General features: G+C 32.1%; 1 protein-coding gene across 14 annotated transcripts in view; it reads left to right on the forward strand.

The window, feature by feature from the left end:
* ARB2A (ARB2 cotranscriptional regulator A) overlaps positions 1-25,525 on the forward strand; it is a 219,307-nt gene that overhangs the window by 112,348 nt on the left and 81,434 nt on the right. For all 14 annotated transcript variants that reach the window (XM_026672399.2, XM_087958187.1, XM_087958181.1 and 11 more), the window contains one exon: positions 2,770-2,889. In XM_026672399.2, the coding sequence (XP_026528184.1) occupies positions 2,770-2,889 (120 nt within the window). The remainder of the gene's footprint in view (positions 1-2,769; positions 2,890-25,525) is intronic.

Consider the following 25,525-nt stretch of genomic DNA (forward strand, 5'->3'; position numbering starts at 1 on the left):
AAGTATAGTAGAATAAAAATAAGAATGTAATCACCTGATGAAAATGTTGATTTTTAGCATAGTAAAAAGATAGGTTTTTCCATTTTTCTTATAACTGATGAGAACTATCTATTAACATAACATACTGTCTAAATCGAATATTTTTAAATGGAGTCTCTGTAGACCAAAATCCTTGAAGAAGACTAAATACTCTCAAAGTTTGAATTGTGGTCTTTTTTTGTAATGTAGATCTAGAATGTAGATCTTTCTAGGCTGTGGACCCTAGAAAGGCTGCCGGTCCTGATGGTATTTCTGGCCGAGTGCTTAAAGACTGTGTTGATCAGTTGGCTGGAGTCTTTACCAGGATCTTCAATCAGTCTTTATCCCAAGCCACTATTCCATCTTGTTTGAAGGCTTCCACCATTGTTCCGCTGCCAAAGAAGTTCCCTATCAATAACCTCAATGATTACAGACCAGTGGCACTCATTCCTATCATTATGAAGTGCTTTGAGAAATTGGTCTACTGGCACATCATTTCTGGTCTTCCGCATACATTTGATAAACACCAGTTTGATACATTTGATAAACACCAAAAAAAGAGATCTACAGAGGATGTTATAGCCATCATTCTTCACACTGCTCTGACTCATCTAGAACAGCGGGGGGACTATGAGGATGCTTTTTGTGGATTTTAGTTCTGCATTTAACACAATTCTTCCGCATAGACTAGTGTCTAAACTTCTGGACCTTGTGCTTTCTAATTCAATCTGCCTTTGGATTATGGATTTCCTGTCTGGCCCCTCACAGAGGGTCAGATTAGGTAATCATACCTCTTCAGCCTTTATTCTTAACACTGGTACACCACAGAGTTGTGTGTTGAGTCCCTTACCCTATACTCTTTATGTGCATGACTGCATTCCCAGTCACGCTAGTAATACTATTGCTAAATTTGCAAATGATACAACAGTGGTGGGACTTATCTCCAGGGGGGATGAGTTTGCCTACCAAGATGAGGTGGACCGGTTGCTTTCGTGGTGTGGAGACAATAACTTGGTCCTCAACACCAATAAGACCAAGGATCTTATAGTGGATTATAAAAGGAACAGATCAGACATCCAGCCCTTGCTTATCAATGGAGACCGAGTGGAGCACGTGGCCAGTTTTAAGTTTCTGGATGTTACCCTAAAAGAGGACCTGACCTGGGGTGCCCAGATTGCAGCCCTGGTAAAAAGGGCCCAGCAGAGATTATACTACCTGAGACTTCTCAGAAAACAACAACTGAATGAAAAACTGCTGGTGATTTTCTGCTGCTGCACCATAGAGAGCATACTGCGCCTCTGTATGGTTTGCCAATTGCACAGTGGCAGATAGGAAAGCACTCCAGAGGGTTAATGTCATTGCCCAGAAGATCATTGGTTGCCCTCTCCCCTCTTTGGAAGAGTTTTATAGCTCCCGCTGCCTTAAGAAAGTTCAAAACATTCTCAAAGATCCATCTCATCCTGGGCACCCTTTTTTTGAACTATTACCATCTGGCAGACAGTACAGGATAATAAAAACAAGGACAAATAGGCTGAAAAACAGCTTCTATCCCAGGGCAGTAACTCTATTTAATTCTATTGTATAGTGCAATATTAATGCAATGTCAGAGGTTTTCAATCCAATGCATAGAATGTGAAGAATGTGTGCTTGTGTTTATTTTCATGGTCATGGTCATGATGTGCACTGAAGGTGGTTTTTGAATTCGTTGTATGAGGTGCAATGACAATAAAAGTAAACTAAACTAAGAATAGGCAAATCATTTTATGCTTGTAATATTGGTATGCTAAATGGTTATGCTTGTTGTATTTTATGCTTGTAGTATTGATATCCAAAATGGTAATTAATATTGATAATATAAATATTGATAATCTTTCCTTTTTCTATTTTCAATACTATAAGCCATATAAATAGTATGTTAATCTCTAATCATATCATACAACATCACTTTATACCATTTTTTACAATATACATTTTTTATAACTTACACACTTTATAAAGTAAAAGTTTGGGCAACCAATAGCTCCTAAATTAGATTTTAGTGGGTGTCTAGCTACCTCATATTTCAGCACAGGTCAAGCAACATTAAGACCCCTCTTTAATCCATCCAGAGCCCCCAGTGTGTTCTATGAAGGAAGTTATTTTTTTTTCTAGTAGGACTGAAATGTAGATTAAAGAAGGGGAAGAACAAATGATCCCTACAACTGTAATTTAATTAACTTAATTAAATGTAATTTAATTTCAACTATGTCCTATTAATAGAATAGCCCAAAGTTAGGATCATAAAAGGCTATTGAAGATCAGTATCCAGTATTTTTGTTTTATTTTGTTCTGTGTTGTTTGGTTTTATTCTGAGAAAATGAGAGTAATCCTAACCTCTTGCAAGACCCTAAAAAGCTTTTGTATCTTGAAAACAAGGATTAGAATTTAATATATATTATACTCAGAGATGAACTGCTCTTTAAATCAGGTTTGTTGTTCTCCATCATTGAAAAAAGGACTACTCTATTTAATTTTCACAGATGTTTACATTTTAAATTTTACATACATAACGCTGGCAGCCTTGTATGTAATATCTTCCTTCTTGTAAACTTACATTATTTAAGTTCATTTTATGGAATGTTTTAATTGCTGGTTTAATTATATTCCCCTCAAGTCAGTTTGTATGAGATGAGCAGCCATATACATTTGACAAAGAAACAAACAAATAAATGTATAACAAATTAATTGTTATTTTTCACCTTCCCTTTTCAGGAAAATGGTTCTCCTGAAGAACATGCAATTTATGTATGGGACCACTTTATCTCCCAGTCATTAGCTGAAAATGTATTTGTTGTTGCTCACAGTTATGGTGGATTGGCATTTGTGGAATTGGTAAGTTATATCATTTGTGATTCCATATATTGCTTTGAGCATATATTTGCAATAATTAGACTTTTCCTTTTTGTTTTACAATATATGCTTGCATCTGATTCTTTTCCATGTAGAGAGTATATTCAGTTTTGTTCCTTTGCTAACTAGAAAAGTGCAGGTAACTGCATAAACGGAAGAAGTGAATCTTAACGCTCTGCTGTGGACTTGATTTCTAAAAATGCTTGTCTTGTTTATTTACTTAGGAAATGTATGTGGGCGCTATCTATAGCAAACGGAGGGAGGCTCACAATAAAATACAACAAAATAACATAAATACAAATATAAAAAATAAAAACAAATGAAAACAATAAAAAGAGCATAAATGCAGATAAAATATAATAAGCATGTGTGGAATGCAAAATACCAAAGGCATAATTCTCAGTTAACATATTTACCATTATTGGGGTCTCCTAAGAACCTGGCCGTTATGCTTGTGAGAAAAATAAGGTTTTGACAGACTTCTGGAAACCCAATAAGATTAGGCCAGCTGGATCTCCAGGAGGAGGGTATTTGACAGACTTGGTCCACAATAGGAGCCACTTCTCCTAGGTCCAGGAAGATGGAACTGTTTCACTGACTAGACCCAGAACATCCACTCTACTCAGTAGACTAAAAACGTATATGTAAAATGTATAAATATATGTTCTCTTTTCTGTTTCACTTTTGTAATGCATCATTGATCGCGCTAGCTGTGTAATTTAAATTTTCTATGATTCTATGCAATAAATTCTTATACAAATATATGGTATATACACTCATTTTTAATATAAAACCTTATAAGAGAAATATTGCATTAACAGTAGCAAAGCTTTCTAAAATAATCAAGATGTTTAATTTAAACAGCCTTAATAAGTTTAATATGTGCTATTTAATTTAATTTAAAATTAATCTCCACTTTTAATATAGAGAACTAATAGTTCTCTATATTAGTTACTAATACATCAGTTATATAGATAGAAATTAAAATACAGCTTTAAAATTCATTTTTATTTCAATGTTGGTTCAAGATGCAGTTCTTTTTTTATATATGTAGAGATAACTCAATTAAAACATTTATGTTTAAACATTTGTTTTCAATTATTCTTTGATTACATAGTAAATGAGATGAAATGATAGAACAGAAGATTTTGCTATACTTGTTTGCTGGAATTTATATGTCTGGAACTACTGGGCAAGACATAGTAAAAGTTTCATTTTATAATTTTAGTTATCTAATACCTACATCATCTGATAACTGTAGTTTTTTTGTGCAATGGTCTAATCATTTAATATACTAAAACTTATAAAAGTGTATATAAATACTTTGAAAGCCAACAATAAAAACTGCAGGACTAAGTTTGCTTTGGCTTCCAGTGTTTGACAAAATTATCCTTTTCAAAATGTTACATGCTGTTCATATTATGAATTGTGGATAGAAAAATATTAATCATTGGATTAGTGACATAAAGATTTGGCTGACATGACTAGCTGTTTTTATGTTTACATTTCTAATAACCAGGAAACTATGCCTAATCAGTAAGCAACCGAAATACAGTCTCTTTTATTTAAATTTTGAATAGCATTTTAGATTTGATCCATATGATTTTCAATTTTTTGTTGTAATCTTTGATTTTAGTTTAATCTTTTAAAAATAATATAAAAATCTGTAAGGAAGACATATAAAATACTGAATGTGATTATCTATGGACTCAAGTATAAGAAATGTTTTGAATTTGTATGGCTTCTTCCATTTCCATCCCTCTATCCATTTTCAGCTCTTGGCTTGAGATGGCATGGCTAACAGATGACCAGCATGTCATTCCCATTTTGCTTGTTTCTCTTGTCATGCTGGTGGATAGCTCTTCACTTTTGTTCTTCTTTAATATAATTCTTACAGATGTTTCAGAACACAATTTGACTTCTGACCTTGGGGCTTCTAAGGTCAGGGTACTCAGGGCCTGTGAAATTATCACAAGCAGAGCTAAAAAAATTTCCCCATTGCAGAAAATAAGCAATAAGTAAGAAGTTAAAAAGGAGCTTTGTCAAATAGACAAGATGGTCTCAGTAAGGGTCAGCTTCTATAGCCTGCTGTCTCTGCAGGAGGCATGTGCATGGGAAGAAGAATTTAATATACAACTCTAGCATATCACGAATCTATCACAATGCAAAACTAGATCTAAAGAATAAATTTGAAAGAAGAGTAGGTTTAAAGTCTAAATATGCTATGAAAGAGGATCAATACACTTAATAGGGATTGGCAAACATTAAGCAGCAAGCAATATCAGGTTTTTTTCCTTTGGCTTAAAAAAACTATAGATGCTTACGGAATAAAACATATATTTAACAATGAAACTGCAGTGACTATATTTAAAAAAATCAGCTAAAGACAATTAATATGAAATGAACTTTTTTCTCTACATGAAACCCACATTTTTAAAAAATATGATTCTTGAATGTCAGAAATATTCCAGTGCCCCTTACCAAATAATAATATTAAACAAAAAGTTTAAGGAAGATCTGAATTTTTAAGAAAGCAGGAGAAGAAAAGAGAAATCAGGCATTGAGAAATCAGTTTGTATGGCAGCCCAGAACTTGAGATAGTGTCAGGACAATTGAGATTTAGCAAGAAGCTCCTTCATATATCTCCCTTGAAAGAGAAAACAATCTGGTTCTTAATGTTTACAGACATCAGAGGAAAAGCAAAGCTACTTGATTTCAATTTTGATATAGCTTTCTACAATACAAGGTTATGTTCTCTATCAGAAAATTGTGAAGACCATATGAATGGGGTGGATGAAAGATTTACATACATTGAGTTTAAATTTCCAGCATCACATGAATTACATTTTAGGAGATTGAAGGAATTTTTTGACAAATACCCAGATATTATGTTTAAGAAATGTTATCCCTGTGTTTTACAAGGAAAAAAAATGGGTCCAAGCAAGTATAGACCAGTCAATCTGGTGTGTGTGTGTGTGTGTATCTGGGATGATTCTAGAAGAGATCATAAACAGAGTATAATTATCAAATTAATTAGCAGAGGTCAGCCTGGATTTATCAAGATCAGCCTGCCAGATAAATGTTAATATAGTACATCCTTAGTAGACTATGGGAATACTTTAGATTATTTTCTTGGTTTCAGCAAAGCATTTTGGCAAAATAGCCTATGCTACTCTGATTAGCAAGCTAAGAAAAACCAAGATAGCATGGCAGTTATGTGGCTTTATGATTTCTTGGAAATTGTACTAAAATAACGTTCATTAAGTTTTTCAATTAAATTGATCTGACACATTAAGAAGAGTGCCACAAAATTAAGTCCTCAGCTCTCTCAGTCCTCAACTTTAATATTTTTATAAATAGCTTGGCTGAAGAGGTGGAAGAATGAGTTTCAGAGATGCAAATAATACAAAATTGGAATGAAATAATTAATACTCTGGAAGAAGGAAATAAAATTCAAAACAAACATTTTAAGTTAAAGAAAGGAAATTAAAAGTAACATAATAAAATCTAACAAAGACAAATAGAAATATACATATACCAGATAAGGATTAGCTGTTTTATTAATAAACTAGGAATCTGGGACAATCTCCCCAACTAACAAATGTTATTAAATGCATAGGCTTTCATTTCAATAGATGTGTAGAGTAGCTGAATGATGCCGGATTTAAATTGGGGTGAGATGGGAGAAATGTTTGTGGGGAGGGAGATGTAGATAGGTTCATTATGATTTCAGGTAAAGCAGAAATTTCAGGGGTAATAGTTGTGATAGTATTGCTTTAGGAGAGCCATCTATATATTGCTGTGTCACTAATTTGCAGGCATAGGTTATTGCCAAAGATAAAATAGTTATGGGTGACTACAAAATCACATAGATTGGTGATAAGATATGCCATGTTTGTTTATATGTTTATTCATTTGTTTTAATTAATTTGGTGCTGCCCGACTTTAGAACAATTCTGAAGTTGATTAATTAGGTGCAACTCAACTCCAAATAATCTGTTTGTGGAGTGTGTTTGAGGAAGATGTTGCTATGTAATGCTTCAACATCCATGATAGCTACAAGGATATTTGTTGGGGGGTGGGGTGGCCAATGGATTTCCATTTTCTTGGGAAGTAAACTGGTGTCTCTTACGTAGCTGGGAGTGGGGTAGTGTCCTTGAAATGTGATATTCCTGCTGTGATTATTTTCATCCTTGAAACAATGGGGATGGCCTTGGTTTCCTGGTTTGTGTATTTTGGAATGTAGATAGAAAATTTTAGATTGTTGCTGTAGAATGTTTCCCTTAGATACAATTTTATATGAAGGAAATTCTTAGGAAATTCTTTTATCAAATTATATAGTACTTTGTATGTTGCATTTAAATCTGAGGATTAACTTTGGTCAAATATGGTGTTAGAAAGTGGTCTTCTAAGCATAATGTACCTTATTCCTAATGACAGCATCTTCAATTATAATGTCATAATTCTTGTGTATCATCTGCTTGTGCCCTGCTGAGATTGTTGCATAAGGGGAGTATTTATTGATGACTGTAGTTTGAACTTGGTGAAAGTGTTCAGTATAGAAATGCAATTTATTGTTAACCTCTGTCTGAAAGTGTCCATACAACATTTAGTTTTTTTATGCTTTTGAAATCTATAGTTATATGTTATCCCAGGATTGACAATGACTGTATATTTGCCTTGTGTCTTTTCTTGAAAGTATTCCTTAACTCTTAAGGGGTAAAAAAATATGTTCCAAAATCCTCACAGAGTTGCATATTTTTTGTGGGGGAAGAATTTACTGGATTAAAAGGATAAAGCCTTATGGAAGAATTGACTCTTTACATTGGCTGAATGTGTGGTTGGACAGATTCACAATATTATGGGTCTGTGGATGGAAACCTTAAGAGATCATGCTCTGCTCACGGCAGGATCCATTAAACATTCAGACTCCAGTGAAGGATATCTTGCCATTTTTGTCACAACCTATTTCACTGGCTGATATTTCATATAGAGAGGAAAAGCGTACTAACATGTAGACTATTCCTTATAGTTTTATCCTGTTGGTTCTAGTTCTACCCTGTATGACAACAAAGCATAACAAATACTTAAATACTATTATAGGTACTGTATTCCTTGCTTACCATTTACTCACTTTTTAATCATCTGTTCTCCAGTATTGAAGGCAGAACTAATCTCTAATTCTCAGATCTTCCATTTTTACAAATATATTTTGCATTACTCTTGGACTTGAGTTTCAACTTTGTGTGTACTTAAGATTAATATTATTATTAAAATAATATTATAAGACATGGTAATACCAAAATAATCCTATGCAAAAGTGTGTGTGAAGGAGCTTCTTAATTCTGAACCATCACACATCAATCATGACCCAATACAGCTTAGGTTATCACCTATATTTGCAAATAAGCAAGCAATGATGGAGCTGCGATCCAGAAAGAAAATTGGACCAGGGCCATCTGTTAACTTCTGAACAAATGATAATGATAGTCTAATGCTAATGATAGTCTTCTATATGTCATTGTTAAACCAAAAATCAGCATGCAGAAATAAGCATGAATAATATTTAGGATAAATAAGCTTCCTCATATTTTCTCCAGGAATATGAATAAATTACTATAAGCTGTAGTTTTACATTGACCCATTTGGACAAATCATACTTAAAGCTAATCATAATTTCACCCAGTTTGCATATAAAGAGAAGTCAGAGTTAATTCAAAACAGGGAACAAATGCTTCTGATTTCCTTATAACCAGATGGGATCATTCCTGAATAGTAAAACAAGCCTAGCACCATAACCAAATGAGACCATGATGCTGCAATTTCATATATTACATATCTATGGTTCTTTCTTGTTAGATTCCAATGATAGAGTCACTGAAGAATCCATTTTCACTACTTTTTTGAGAGGTACAGGAAGCCCATGCAATTGTGATCAGCAACTTTATTGCTAAGTTAAGTGAAATATCATGATACTGTGCTGGACTTGTTGATATCAATTCGGCTGCAGTCATTAAGCACTATGACCATGACCTGTGATTTTACTGCTGGCTTCTCTGTTGATTTGTTTGTTTGTCAGAAGCCACCTTTGAAGTGTGCAGATGGCAAGTGAAGTGTGTCTCCATAGGATGATACAACTGTCATAAATGCCTTCCAGTTGCAAAGTGCCCACATTTCAATCATGTGATGTGGAAATGCTATGACGGTCATGTATGTGAGGACTGGTCATAAAATTACATTTTTCAGCATTGTTGTAATTTTGAAAGGTCGCTAAACAAGGCAGTTAAGCAAGGACTATCTGCCATTGACAGAATAGCAGGTAAGCGCAATGAAGTGAAATGTAAATAAGGCTGCAAAGGTAATGAGAATATCAGAGAGGCACTCTAGAATTATCACTAATTGTACAGATAAGAATTTATGCATGTACACATAAACCTAGACTTCAGATGCTTATTAGAGAACATGCGTAATTAACTTTTTATGAAACAGAATATCTAAATGTAAGAAATCAGTACAATAAGTGTTCCATACTGGCCTACATATAAAATATATTGGGGGGTTTTATGCCTTCCAGTCACTGTTGACTCCTGGTGATTGTCTAGACAAGTCCCTGCCGTTTTCTTGGCAAGATTACAGAAGTGGTTTGCCATGGCTGCCTTCCTAAGGTTGAGAGAGACTGACAGGCTCTAGGTCACCAAGCTGGCTTTGTGTCTAAGCGGGATTTAGTCTTATACTCAAAACCTCCCAGCTTCTAACTTGATGCCTTAAAAACTGGCTCATAAAATATATTCAGAGATTAACATTTTTGCCAATCAGAATTTTTAATTGAAATAATTAAAAAGGTTTCTAAACTTAGTGATAGTGCAAATGCTACTTGTTATCTATCAGTTAACATATAAATACATCTTTTAAAATCATAAATGCTGGCTTGGTAAAAATGTTATAGAAGCTGCCAGACAAACGTATCAAACAACCAAAAATATTGTTATGATGTGCGCTTCTCTAATTTTCTTCTGAAATGTTTTTTATGTCACAGACATGATAGAAATTAAAATAACTTTGGCAAAAGAAGGTTGTATTTGGTTAAAATTAAACAAAATGGAATGCCAAGGGCTTAATATTATACAATAATACATCAAAGAGGGGACAGGAAGCTTATAGGCAGGTTTCAGTTCTCTTCAAAAACTGACATTCAGTATGGTCATTAGTTTGGATCCTTTTAGCAATAGGAATACAAAGCAAATCACAATAACTGTGTTGTTTATTTAGACTTTCAGAATTTACTTGAAAATAGGTACAAAACAAAATGATTTCTAACCAATAATAGTCACTGGTTTGTATAAAAGGACTTTCTGCTGTTATTTAGTCATTCTTAACTGGCAGATGCGCTAAAATATCATGCAGATGAGCAAGCATATTAACCATTCATAGCAACTTGTGGTGGCACGCATGTGTTACATATAGGTACACTAGACATGGCATAGTACAAGCCTGGATCACTGTTGGAAGTGCTCATTTGCATTAACTGGTCCTCTCCTAACCAGTGTGTATGGAAACAGAAGCTGGACATTTGTTTTCAGCTTACTGTGTCAACAACAGAATACTTTCAGGCATAACCAGCCAGGGAGCATCCCATAGTTATAGTTCCTGATAGAACAGTGATTTTCTTTGAAGTGAGCAGTGATGAAGAGGACGGGATGAGGAGAAATCTGACAGATACTTCCAATATTTGAACACAATGCAGATTCTAAAAATTGGTTTTTCATTATTTCCACCATTTGAATGATCTTTTGAACCACAATGTTAGGCTAGTTGCAGCCTTCTTTGCTTGAGTATACTTGTGTTATGGTGTAATTTAACACCATGTTGTATAACAGCAATTCAATTACCATGAGTCTCCATTCTATGAAATGTATAAATGTTGATTCTGTGTTAAATTATTTCTCCTAGAGTTTTTACCCAAATTACAATTTGAAAGTTGCTGTTCAGAAGTCTTCAAAACAAGTTTTCTATGTTAGTGTTTCTCCTATTCTTTTAAATGAATTCACATTTGAATTTATATTTCTGCAGAAATGCATATACTTTACAACTGGAAATAGAAACCAATTTGCAAACATGTTTAATAAATCATGTTGTATTTAAAAATCTAAGAAATAATGTAATTTCTTGTATGTAATTTCTTAGTGAAAAAATCCTATATAATTGAGGTTATATAGTTATGTAAGAGTATACACTTCCAACAACAGAATTAAAGATTTAATTTATTTTAAATGTAGAGAGTGTGATAAAAAAAAACCCCATACAATTTAAATCCTAATCATTTTTATTTTTAAAACAATCATCTCAGCCTTGCTGAGGCTAAGAGTAATGAAAGTTTATTGTTATTTTTTTAAAGTTTGAATTGAACTTGCCAGATATAGATCTCTATAGTCTTTTTCACCTAGCTGGGGAAAGTAACTAGTTTAAAAGTTCAGCTAAAACGTGAAGGATTCATCATTATATATTTACTGTCTGAGGCTGGTATAGCTGTAAGGTTTTTCAGATTCCATTGATCTAGTGCGCATGTTCCCTCCCTAGGTGTAGGACGTGCTTCTATTTGCATAAGGCCCTGGGCAAGGTTCTTTCTTGCATTGATTGGCCTGTCCAAGAGAGCCTGATGTGTTCTTGCATTGATCACTTTGCCTTTTCTTGGAAGAGAGTGTTATACTGAGTTCATCTCAAATATTCTAGGGAGAAGGTAAAACTTTACTGCAGATGTCTCAATTTTATTCCAACATTCTTTCTGAGTACAGGTTTTTTTTTCCTGTTTATAGAACATCTATCTCTCTTCTTTAGATAGCTTTCTTCAATGTAGTGTACTATATTCTTATTTAGTTTGGGAAAAAAATCTATTTAGTTGTCAGTACATATACCACTTTCTCATTTCTATTTTATTTTGAAGTAATGTATTTGCCTTCTAGGAAAAAAAGCCTGCATCCTTTTTAAACATTTAGAAACCTATACATACATCTTTTTATGTTGGGATATGAACCTAAGCTTTTAAATCCCTTTGTAACATTATTCTTTAGTTTGAAATATTACTTTAAATTGGCTTCAGCATATAGTGCTGATGTGTAAAATTCTATTGATGTCACTAATATATGATTATAAAATAAATCAGAACGTTACCTATATACTTGCTAGAATAAGAAAATATTTTAAGTGTTATTTTTCTATATTTAAAAGTTACACTAAATTCTTATCCCAGAATTAATCAACATAAATTTTCTTGCATTCTTATTTAGATATTTACTCAGGAGTAATCCCACTATATCAGTGAAATATATTAAAGCAATTCCATGAATTATTATATTGTGTTTTGTATAACATTTAAGCAATGATATATAAAAATAATATTTGTTCAAAGGAATTAGAACTTGAGTTTTATTAATTTTGGCACAGCAGTTCCTAATACTGAAAAAACAAGAATCTGATGTGTCATGAAATTTGTTATGATATTATAGATTACTAATCCAATATTGCACCCATGCCACCATATAGTTCCCTTCTGATTATAAAATTATCTTCACATTTTCTAATCTTAAAATTATCGAAGACAAGATTCTATGTTTGCCCTCAGATTCTCTTCCTAAAAATGTTGTACAGTGTATTTAAATGTTTTAGTCACTTAAAAGTAGGTAAAAACAAAACAAACAGTATAATTAATCACAGGGGCTTTTGTTTTAATTCAATAAATAATATTCATACATGACAGAATCTAGAATCCTTTGGAAACAATTGAATTGTAAATGTGAAGTAAAACCATGCCTTTTAATTTTTCTGTTTTATGATGCATGATGTTTGAGATTGCTTTAATTTTTTTATACTATGATTAAAATATTGTTCACATTATATAACCTAAAATTCCTCATTCATTCAAAACTGAAGACTTCAAATATATACATTGAAACATGAAGAAATGTATGCATCTAATTCTCAATTTAGAAAATACCTTATGGTTGGTTGTTTCATGCTTACAATAGTCATGAAAAGTAGGCTATAAATCTACATCAAAGAATTTATATGTTAGCCATATTCTAGTTTTGGCTCATTTTTTTGAAAGAAGTAATGGATTTTATTTTAGAGGCTACCCTGTTTCAGGAATAGAAAGAATTCTCATTATTTGAATAAAAATTTGGATAAGTGCAGTTCTGGCCTTATATGTACGATACCTTCATTATTATGCAAATACACCATGAGCATAACATTTCCCAAGATGTCATTTGGCTGTTAGGATCTTTAGAAAACGGCCTCTCAAAGTCACAATGCTCATATTCCTCAAGAAAGCAATATAATACCTAAAAAGTGCCTATCCTCTTTTCTATATGAATAATGAATGTAATAGGAAAAGCCATTATTAAAATAGGAGAATACATTGACCTGTGAATTGTATTTGAAAACTGCATCTGCGTTTCTTATTTGTAGTAACTGCTGACAGTTCTCCTGCACTGGTAAATGAACATGCAAGTATATTTTGCAATATTTTGTAACAGAAGCTATAAGTAGTTTCAGGTGCCCATAAAAAGAAAAATAATTGACATATTAGAAGTATTGATCAACTATTTAGTGGTTATTATATGCCAAACATGAATAAGTAATTGGCACAATAGATTAATTTTTATTTCTCCTTATCTAATATAGTTATTCGGTATTTAATCAATGTCATGAATTAATTAAATTGGAACATGTTTTTTCCAAAGGGAAATTTCTGTTTGAGAACAATGGTCAAGCCATACTATTATAATACAAAAAAATGCAGCCATTTAGGTAAGAGTATTGCATTCTGTGACAACTGTAGATCTCATAAATATATGGGAGGATATGTAGTCTGCTAAGTCTCCAAGTAAAAAACAAAACTTAAATAAAATACATTAAAATAAACATTTTAAAGTATTTGGCCCTTTAATGTCTGTTATCTAGACCATGTTTTGTGTTTGAGAAATACTTTAAAAATTATCTATTTGCTAAGAGAAGTTAGTATTAAAATATAACTGCAATGTTTCATATGAATATGACATTCATATTAATATATGGATTATGCTAATTTTTCATTCACTGTTTCCTCAGAATTTTCAAATTAATAAAATGCAGGTTGCACATGATATATTCAAACTAATATATATATAGATTGAATTTTGAATGCATAGAAGTTTGTCACTTCCATATGCTATGGTAAACATATTAATGTTGATGTTTACTACTTAACTATAGTTAAGCTGAAAAAGAACTGTACAGTCACACACTGTCCTTTTCCATACCAATTGTTGTAAATCACCGCTTACTAGACAATAGGTAAGAGGGTAAGAGAGATCCAATAAAGCAGGGTCAAGCTTTAGTTATCATAAATATGCTAAATATAGTGGCTGTCATAATCAAGCTTGGCAACTACCTGGACATTTATTTAAGTGAATATATTCATGGTTAAATAGCAGCTACTAGGTTATGGAAAGGAACTTTCAGGGAGAGCCTACAACCCTCTTGTCTGCATGGAAAATAAATGAAATAAGACAAATGAAATAAAATAAACTATCACTAGTATTATGTCTGCAGTCTCTGAAGGTCCCATTAACCTTAGAACTTAAGAAAAGTTTGTTCTTGAAGTTTTGTAATATTAAAAGTTTTCTATAGGGCACATCTTTCTGCACATTGGCATAATGGAAAAAAAGTCTGAGGTATTATTAACTTAGTAAAAAAGAAAGAACGTTCTGTCCCTTGCAGCCAGACAGTTGTGGCTGATTGTCTTATTGCCATAATTATGATGTTAGGTGTTTTGTATCCACTAGCAGCTGCTTTGTCAATCACATTCAATGTTAAGTCTCTTGATTAATATAAAGAGCAATATAGGGAATAAAGTTGCATGCTGTTGGTATTTTAATAACATTACAGCTAGAGTTTCATCATATATCGGATATCTTTTTCTTGCTAAAGAAAGTAAATTATACTTAGTTTACTTGAAGTTTTATATAAATTTAGCCTAACTTCTATTTCTATATTTTAATTTGTTGTTTTCATATCATTAATAAAGGCATTTAACTATTAATTTACAGTTAATCTAAAATTTATATTTAGAGTTTCACTGCTATGGTAAAGTGCTACTTAATACTCTATTATATATTTATTTTAGCTAGCTAAGGTTTTCACAGACTATTCATAGTAAGATACTGATACATTATAAATCTTTAAGATGGAAAATGTTACACTAGTATTCCTTTACCCATTCTAGAAATAAATTAACAACTAACTTATTCTGTGAGAATTATTTCAAGTATAAGTGCATTGTAAAGTATCAGAAACAATAGCAATGCACAAAATTAGATGTAGTTTAGTAGCAGTCTCAGTTTTATATTGCTGAAATGCTGAGTCAAGCTTGCTTGTTAATTATGAGCACAATATTTTGAATAAGGTAGGAACAGCTAGATAATTGTTTTGTATAAAATTAATAAACGGTAGTACATCCAATACATTTAAATTGTTAGTGTAAAGAATACATTTTATTTATACAATTAAAATTATATCTTGTTCTATTTTTTTTACTAAATATATTACTTAGTACCTCTTAATGCTTAGAATTAAAAACTATGTACAGATTGCTTCAAATATCTGTTTATAATTATAAGTGACATCATTTTCCATTTGCTTCGATTATTAGTTTCATATTTTTGTATAGATTTATTTGTTTTCAACATATTATGGATTATATATCTAAAATTATTTGAATGTTTAATCATAAATCATGCTGTCATTTTTATAACAGCAAAAACTCTTTGTTAACCTTAACACAGAAGTTGTCTTTGCCTTTATACAAAGCTATGTTCTAATTTTAAAGCTTTCCAGCTGCATCCCCAGTGAAACTTTGTGTTCATAATTCTCAACAGTGCTAACTATATTTTTACAATATAATATGAGCAAATTTCTCACCTCCTCCAAATCAAAATACAACACCCTTTTATGTCAAATAAATAAACTTATTTAGCTCTAAAGGGACAGTTTTCTTTTGGGGTTTAACTAACCCACATGATATATAATTAATAATCTTTGCCTGCTGTTTCATGTGTAATGTTTTATTCTTTATTAATTTCTTATTATTATAGCTAACAAAAATAATTGCATGTATTTATCAACTTGACAATCAAGCAACTTCTTAAACAAAATTCTATCAAGCCCTTATTCCCAGAATGTCCTTTTCTGTTTGTGGTACTCCCAATACTTTAAGAAATTTAACATATGTAAATTTAGGCTTATTTTGGTTTCTTAGAATTCCTCAAAGCGATAGTGGATCACAAAGCAAAAGGATGATTATATGAGACTCCATTCAATTTGATTAAAACTAGCATGCTGAAGAAATTAGCAGTCCATTATTCTTCTCAAGGTAGAAAGAAGAGTGAGCATATATAGCTTATTTTTTCAGCACATCTAGCTTTCTAATGCTATTATGTACATATTCTTTAGCACTGTTTTTCAAATCTGCTTTAGGATAGTAACTTCTTTACCTGGCATTTTGTAAATGGGGTATAAGTAGGTAGTTTATAAGCATGAGTTAGTAGATGGAACAGAAGCTGCTTTGAGGATCTCATCTTCACTTCGTACACATAGTGATTCAAGAATTTAAGTGAAGGAATGAAATAACAAAAGGTAAGTTATTACAATTTATCTTAAAAGATTAACAGAAAATACATTAGCCCTGGCTGTGGACTTTATGCAACTGAAAAAGAAACCATAGAATTAATTCTTCTAAAAATGTATTGACTTAAAACAGTAGCTAAAAATAAAAATGTTTGAAATTTTCGAACAGCTTCATGAAATATATAGCCGTATGTTTGTACTTTTTATAAAGTGTGCAGTCATTGTGGAGCTGGGATCTTCCCAGTTCCCTAAGGACACTATTTGTACAGCACATGTTTCCAAACACCTGTTTGTTGCATTTTTGAATTTCATTTTGCCTGTCTAAAGAACTATATTATGGAAAATCTTAAAATGTGTAAAGAAATTTTCTGTATCTTAATTATCTATCTGCATACATATACAGTTTTTATTTAGTGGAAATTTACCAAATATCAGCTAAGTAAAATTTCCTTCAGCATTTTATAATAACTGTAGAATCTTAATACATAGGTATTGTCTGTCTGATACTTCATATCTGTTCTTTTAATTTCTTGCACTGAAAATGTTAAATTAAAATACTCATGGAGCTAAAGGTTTATCAACATTAAAATGCAGAGCTATGAACACATTAATTATTTACATGGAAAACAAGCTGTAAAGCCATTTATAACACTTTTATTGCAGCTTTATTTGCCTTACAAATTAGAATTGGGCAGACAATAAATTTAAATAAATAAATAAATAAATAATACAACAACAGATTTTGTATTTATTTGTGGTATACCTGAAACATAATATATGTGACTTTTCATTCAGAATGTGTTTGTACTTAACTTGGTTTGGGGCGGGGGGGCAGGAGTATCTGTTGCCATTAGTTGCATTATACTTTTAATCTTGTCTTCTGAATTTTTCAATACATCGAGGCTTGTTCCAAATTTACAGCAAAATTTGTTCTTACTATTAGTTGCCTTGAGAAGATACAGAAAAGCAATATGAGTCCTCCCCTGTAGTACTTTTTAAAAGTGAACTTAAAAAGATTACTGATGAACCACAATTATAAGAATGGTGTCATCAGACCCAATAAATTAAAACTACCTTCCATTTAATAAAAGAAAAGGGAGAATCAGAGATTCACCATAGGTTTAGTTACAGTGTGTGGACCTAGTTGATTCAAACCTTTCTTATTACCTTCAGGTCGTTCCAATTTAGTCATTCAGTCCCTGCTGCCTATATTGTGTATTCAGCAATCCCTATTAGACATCTTCACAGTGAGTGATTCTGCTGGGTTTTCTGACACCCGCTTTCATGCATGGCCTGCTATTCTGTGTGGCAATGTCCCCCCCCCCCCAAGCTGCCTGCAACATTAAAGACATCCTGGCCATGTCAGACTTCTTGAGAGAAAGTGTGTGTGTATACAATGTTTACAGGTACTGGGTATACCTACTAGGCAGTGGATATAACATAGTATAATTTGATTATTAATGTTTGTGATTAATAATTATTTACAATGCATCTGTTGGTATATAAACATCCTTGCAATGTATTTCTCATTAAAGAGCCTGAGATGATGCTTACCTTTATTCAGATTTGTATCTGCTGTAAATTACACTAGAGGGCACTGCTTATCCTCTGTTGCAGTTTTCTTCTGGGATTGTGGGGGAAAACTCAGCTGATTCCTGTAATCTTACTTTAATTAACAGTGGTATACTTATTTTTAAAAAGCTAGACAGTTTAATTCATTGCTTTTTTTTTGTTTCCAATGTACAGTCTAGTGAAGACTAAGCACAGTGCTAATACAAAGGATGGCGCTATTTGCGCTTAAAACAAATAGGGAATCAAATGTGCCACACAAGAAATTGAATTTTTTTTATTTGAAATATCATTTCTGCCAAAGGTAGAAGGCTAACGTTTCCTTGCTAGCAAGTGTGATTGAGTAGGTTTAGAAAACAAGTGAGAAAGTATTATAGAAGAGTTACTTGTAGTTTCATTGAACAAAGGTCAAAGGAATAATATCCACGTTATAAGCCTTGGTGGTGTAAAATTATATACTCATCTGCATACATATATATCAACATGTTTTCTGCACAATAGAACAATATACCTAGAATTTAATTGTGTAAATTACTGATTGTAACCATTTTCAAATTATATTTGCTAGTAAATATGCAGATTGGAGTTATGAAAATAAAATGAATTAAAATATGTTTCTGTTTTTCAGTATTAACAATATAATAGCATTTCTCCTACTTATAAAGACCATGGCAGTTCAGTATTGACAAAATGTCAGGAAGTGCCATAGCTAATGCTTTAAAGATATGTTAAGATTAAATTTGCACATCACCACTTACATTATATCTAGACCTTATTTGTTATTAGTTATTGATGAACTGTAATGCTCATTAAACTGCTATTCAAGATATTTGTTTTAATCTTTCCAAGAAATCATCTATAAAGTCTCTTTTGGTTGCATTTATTTATTTATTATTTCAACTTGTATGACCATTTACTTTCTATATGACAGAACTCTACATTGTCCAGTAGAGAGTTTAGAAACATACCAAACACAAAAACCTTTAGCATGCAAATGCCACTAAGTAAAATATGATAAAGCAGGATTTACTTGTTACCTGAAAATGCTAAAAGTGATGATAAGTTGTTTTTTTGTTTTTTGCAATTATACAATGGCTAATACATTTTGAATGTATTGATGCTTTGTCACTACAAAAACTTCCTTTTCACTACAAAAACTTCCTTGGAGAAGCCATAGAAAATTCCAAATGATTCATCAGTCTTAAGTCAATCACTTCTGATTTTGATTTTTTATACTTATATTTTTATATCTTCAAAAATTAATGGTAATTATTTAAATTATTCATAATATTTTTATCTAATATAAGCAAATTGACAATACATTTTTATCAAATAATTTATTTTTAAAAACAATTTTGTGTAGAACATATCTTCAGTCCAAATAATTTATACAATATCTTGTCTGTAAATTACCTTTTTTTGTTTTAAAAAAAGCCAATCTTTATTATGATCTAAAAACTCTGCCATATGCTATTAAAGAGTTCATTTAAAACTTCTCATTTTTTGCATATACTGTATATTATAGTGGTCATTTATCACTTAATAAATTACAATATCATTACTTTATCCTAGAAATTAATAAGGAACACACTGATTAATCAACAGCATAACATTATATTACTTATTTTTACAATATTGCCCTTGTTGCTGTTACTGGACTACAACGTATCAATATATACTCTTTCAAATCAGGCCATATTACAAAAATTAAAATAAGATCTAGAAATAATTAAGTCTGAGTTATTAGCTGCATGTATGCTTCTGGGAATCCTGTTTTTACTTTCTTACTATCTTAACCCAAAGAGAGAAGTTGTTTTTTTGAAGGCCAAAAAGCAGGGAAGGTTTTCAAGATTATTTCCTGAGACTCTTAAAAGGAATACCATTTCAGAAAAGAAGGAAAAAAGCATTCTCTTGTCATATAAGATCATTTTCAACACTTTTGAAATGCGTATTGCCACATTTGCACATTACAGTGGCATAATAAAAATCTCTGCTTTGGAATTAGAAAGCTACTCCAATATTACAAATCCTTTTTGTACCTTGGAAAACTTTATTGAATTATGTGTTCATTGTCAGTAAGTTTGTAGTTCAATTGTAATATGATTGTGCTGTCTAGAAATGCAGACAATTCAGTATTTGCTAATTTAGGTCTACATTTTCTTTTGGTTTGACAGTAAGTGCTCTGTTAATTCTACTTCTTTATAGCAGCTCTCTAATAATCAGCAAGACCACCATCAAAAATCATTATAAAAACATTTCTGTATAATTTTATATCAATGCATTCTTTTTAAATTAATAGGAAAAAGTAGTACTCAGACAAAACTTGAAACAGGCTAATAAGTGTGCCATTAGTGTCCTTTTAGTGCACTAAATGAAAGCTTTTGCATTGCTAAACGACTACAAAAGTTGCTTAGGTAATAAGATTCTCTCTTATCAGTAAAAATGAAAGGGGGATGGACTGTATAGCTCAAAAGATGGGTAATCAGATTACAAAGTCTTTCACTTCTAGGTCACTGGTTCAGCTCTGCCCCCTCTTTAGTACTGATGAAGAAATGTTCCCAGCTGATGGTTTTTCAGTAGTCTTTGTTAACTAACATCAGTGCCTCCTGAAGTTAGAATTAGCACACATGTTGGTATGCTCAGTTGAGTATTTTTCTGTAAATGAGATGAAATGACCTCTTTCTGTCTAGAAAGAATTCTTTCAGAAAATGATACAAAACATTGATAAGACAGTGTGAATGAAACCTGCTTTGTCATGATTAATTCTATATCTGGTTTTCAAGACTAGAAAGATTTTTTTCTCTTATTTTTTTCTAAGAAACCTTATAACTGGATATAATTCACTTATATTTATGAATTATATTTCAATAAAATAATTCTTAATTTGCCATACTAAGTTTATGAGGATTACTCAGAAGAAAGTGCTATTAAGTGGTATTTACTGCCATTCTTATTAGAATGACTCAGTGTTCTATTTTGTTTTGTATTATAAGTTAAACACGTTAGTGTTTAAACTTGAAGATTTCTATATCTATCCAGTATTGCATTCAATATACCGATATTGTCTGCTTTTTTCACCACAACAGATCTACCTTGAATTTCTAATTTATCTCCCCCAAACTTGCAAACAAGTTTTTCCTTCCTCTAATTCTAAAATCTTGGGTATAATTCAAAATTTGTGTCAAAAATTAGAAGAGTTATAGGTAAAGGAAATAGCCAGAAGACAAGCTGCAAAAGTAATAGATTACCAGTACAGAAAACGAAAACTGTCATTTAGCACCGGACAAAAGCATATTGCTGTATGTGGTTGAGAAATGAAAGCAAGTATTCAGCAGGCCTGCCTCAATTGCAGATGGATATGTGATATTCTGTATTTGAAAAATAAGAGCTAAGTTTAGAGGCCAGACTCACAAGAGATAGAAAATGAGTTAGACAGTGCAGAAGAATATAATATTTGAATAATATGTTGGTATCTTGGCCAAGGAAAACTGAAGCCAAAAGGTAAGCAGGTATCCTATGAACAGCTATCATCTTTTTTTTAATAAATAATTTTTATTAATTTTCTTTTTTTTACATCATAAAACATCATGGTATCAACAACGTTCTTGGCATCTATACAAGATTTTGATTTAAATATCATAAAACATTATATTACGTTTATCTACTATTAAATAATATCTTTAGCTATAATTACTATTCTTATATCTTTATATAGTTTACAAAATTTTATTTTACTTTATTAAGGGTTGTTTTAATTAACATTTTTGTGTCCCTTCTTGGTTCTGTTTTTTAGCCATTTATACCAATTGTTCCAAACTGTAAAGAATTCAGAGTCGTCTTTTTCTTTCAATTTCATTGTTAGTATATTCATCTCAGCACTTTCTTCACTTCCAACATTTAGGACTCATATTGGAGTAGATTTTTGCCAATCTTGTTGGGGCTAAATACCATCTATAAAACATTTTATATATGTTTTCTTTGTATGCGGCAGATACCGTTAATTTATAATTTATATTCTATATTTTTCTCATTCCTCTAATTCTATAGTGTATCAAAAATTCTGTGCCCATGCACAGAACAGCTATCATCTTGTGTATAATTTTTGACAATGAACTAAGAAAAAGCAACAGTCAATAGTGTGTTTAAGTCTGAAGTGTGTTATTTGCAAGCATTTGTATACATAGAATAGATTTTATTGATCTTAAATAAAGATGTTTCTGTGTCCTTAGGTAAAGTAATAATACTAGTAATAATACTAACTTCTTATTTGTATAAAATTGCTATTACGTATTTTCTGTTACAACATGAGTGACTGATATAGGAAAGTACACCTGAGAGAACATCAGTGTAATAAAATATATTTCTTATGTTTAAACTTACTTATGCAATTTAACATATGTAATTAATTTTTTATGTAATTTAGTGCTTAAGCACTAAAAACCAGGTAGCATGGATTGAATGACTAAATTGGAATAACCAAAACATAGTGGTAAGATACTGTAATATGGCATTCACACTGCCAAATCAGCTTGATAATTGCTAGATAATTGCTGTACACGTAGTCCTTTGTTAACTGTGGCAATTGGGACTGGAATTTTAGTTCCTAAGCAATGAAGCTATAAAGCATAATGTCACGTGACTGAATTTACAGCAATCCCAGCACTTTTCATTACCTTCATTAATCGAATCCCACTGGTCATTACGTGAGGACCCTTCCCGATCCAAGCCATTCCTGATTTGGTCCTTTTCAGCCCCAACCTCAATAAATTAAAGGGATGGCTCTCCACACCCCACCCCACCCCTATCTATCTATCTAATCTAATCTAATCTATCATTTATTTATTTATGTGCTGATTAATTTATCACATATATTAACTGCCCATCTCTCTCACAGAGGAGCTCTTTTGGCTTCTCTGCAATCTACACTTCTGTCAACCCTGCCACCATGCATTATACTGACTTTGCTGTCCCCAGCTGACCTTCACCACTTTACCTTTGGTCCTTAAATGTAGTTTTTCTCTTTTCTTCCTTTGCTATTCTTACTGCAACAAATTTTCAATATTTACTGTATTAGTATTGTTCTTCTATTTCTTTTACCTAATTTACTTTCTTTGCTGTTTATATATTCTTGTTTCCATTATTGCCTTGTTTCCATTATTGTTCTTGTCTTACCAGCAACTTCAAGCCTTCCTGTTAGGACTATCTACAGATACTTTACCTGTATATTTCTTCCATTCAAAAGCAATGCCTTGCTTTTTCATCTTGTGATCTCAAGATTTTATTAGGATTCTGCTGTATACTGCAAGTACCATTTAGAGCCCTTCATATGCTCATTACTTAAGCCTGTCAGGCTTTGAATTAGTGTGCTTAATCCAACTCACGAGGATCAGTGATGTGTTCCTCTTTTGGTGATGTTGGTGATATATATGATTTGATATTCTAGAGATGGGTAAGCTGCTTGCAACAAGGAACCTAGTGTTATATGTGATCATTTAATACTATCAACCTTACAACCGCTCTCTGTATTTTCACCAAAAGTATAGTAATCATCTTCATCTTTATGGAATTCATACTTTATTATTGCCTTCTGTGAACCCATTTCAATCTCTTTATACTTAATTTTCTTAATACTTTTGGTCTTTGTATCAGTCACAGAAGTCCCCCATTTGACTATCTTTTAAGCATTGCTACTTTGCTTTATTTTGCCTTACTTCTGAAATCTTATTCAGTTCAAATAAGTAGAAGAGATGTGTGTGTGTGTGTGTGTGTGTGTGTGTGTGTGTGTACTTCGAGTTCAATGCAAGTCACAATGAGGTTGCACATTTCTATTGTGCATCTGTAGTACTGCTGTTGTATGACATATTAGTGCAGAAACGTTTCTCAACAGAAATTTTGAGCACAATGTTGTCATGTACTTTGTTGACCTCTGAAATAGGGAGGCAACAAGATGGACAGGATTACTTCCTTATTTTTTTCTACTTTGAAATGTTCCCTATAGAGAAAAAGAATGAATGTGGCTAAACACAGTGACATACACACATACAGGTGTATACCAGAATAATAAAAAAGTAACAAGTGATCACTTCTCAATGTTTATTGCACTTGCAGATTTGCATACAGCAGCTCATGTTAGAATTACTTGTTCTTTCCTAGAAAGAGAAGCTTGTGAATATTGTCCTGTAGGACACTCTGATATGTTTATAAAGTTCTTTGCCTATAAAATTGATTATTCATCCCCATTTACAAGAAACATCTGTAAGAATTTGAGAAGAATTTGGATCAGGTCAAGAGTTAGCTCCTCCACCATTCTATTTCAAAGAGTAACCAACCAGATACATTTTGGAACCTCAGAAGAATGCTTAGCAAGTCTTCTGATGTTTAAGATATGCTGCTTGTGATTTAGGAGATGGTATAATAGTAGCTGTAGTTTGTGTGTGGCCCTACCATTCAGTATTGCCTTCTGACAACTGTCTGGACATGTCCCTACAGTTTTCTTGGCAGGATTCAGGGAGTGGTTTGTTTGATAGAGCCTGCTTCCCAGAACTCACCCAGCTGGCCTCATGCTTATAGTAGGAATTAGATTCACAATCTCCCAATTTTCTTAACCACTAATTCTTAACCACTACACTAAACTGACATAGCTGAAATATATCTTTACTAAATCCTCATAAAATTTTATACATTTCTGTATCTTCTATTTGCCCAGCCTCCATGTTAAATGTCAAACTTGTCCGTTTTCAAAGTCCGTAGGCGATTCTCCAGTTATATGTTCGGAAGTGTGTCAACTTCAAATTACATATCTATAACATGCTCTCCATTTTTTAGTTATGCCCAGCAGCTCAAAAATATTACTTACTTTTGCTTTAGTTCCACTGGTAGATGATTTCATTTCCCCTGGTCATGAGAGTTAGAAAGCTACTTAAAAATTAGTGTAGAGCTGAGCTGCAGGTTATAAAATAACATCTACAACTTTATTTAATAACTTTATTTTTTTCCTTTTTATCTTCAGAATGTACCAATTGTTCATTCAGACAAAGAAAAAGTAAGGAATGAGAAAATTTGGCTGTCAAAATTAAATCTTAAAAGCACTGGGCTGAAGGATTTCTAAGTTATAGTGCATGTATGATTTGTCTGCACCAAAAACAGGTTTTAAACCATTACTGTTTAAGTAATAAAAGTTTTGCCTTCCATCCTGCATAATTTGTATGCCACATAATCTGCAACATAATCTCCAGTACAGGATTTTTTCTGAGGTCACTAGGCTGATAAATATTTAAAATTGAGTGCTGGGTTAGAAAGACATTTTATCTAATCTAATTCTTAAAATATTGGTTTAAAATGTGATTATATTCTTAATTATGATGCTACTACATTCTGTCTTTTAGCT

Source organism: Notechis scutatus, chromosome 2 (genome assembly GCF_049901735.1).
Source record: "Notechis scutatus isolate UNSWTSFEM ecotype Mainland chromosome 2, rNotScu1.2, whole genome shotgun sequence".
Classification (NCBI taxonomy): Eukaryota; Metazoa; Chordata; class Lepidosauria; order Squamata; family Elapidae; genus Notechis; species Notechis scutatus.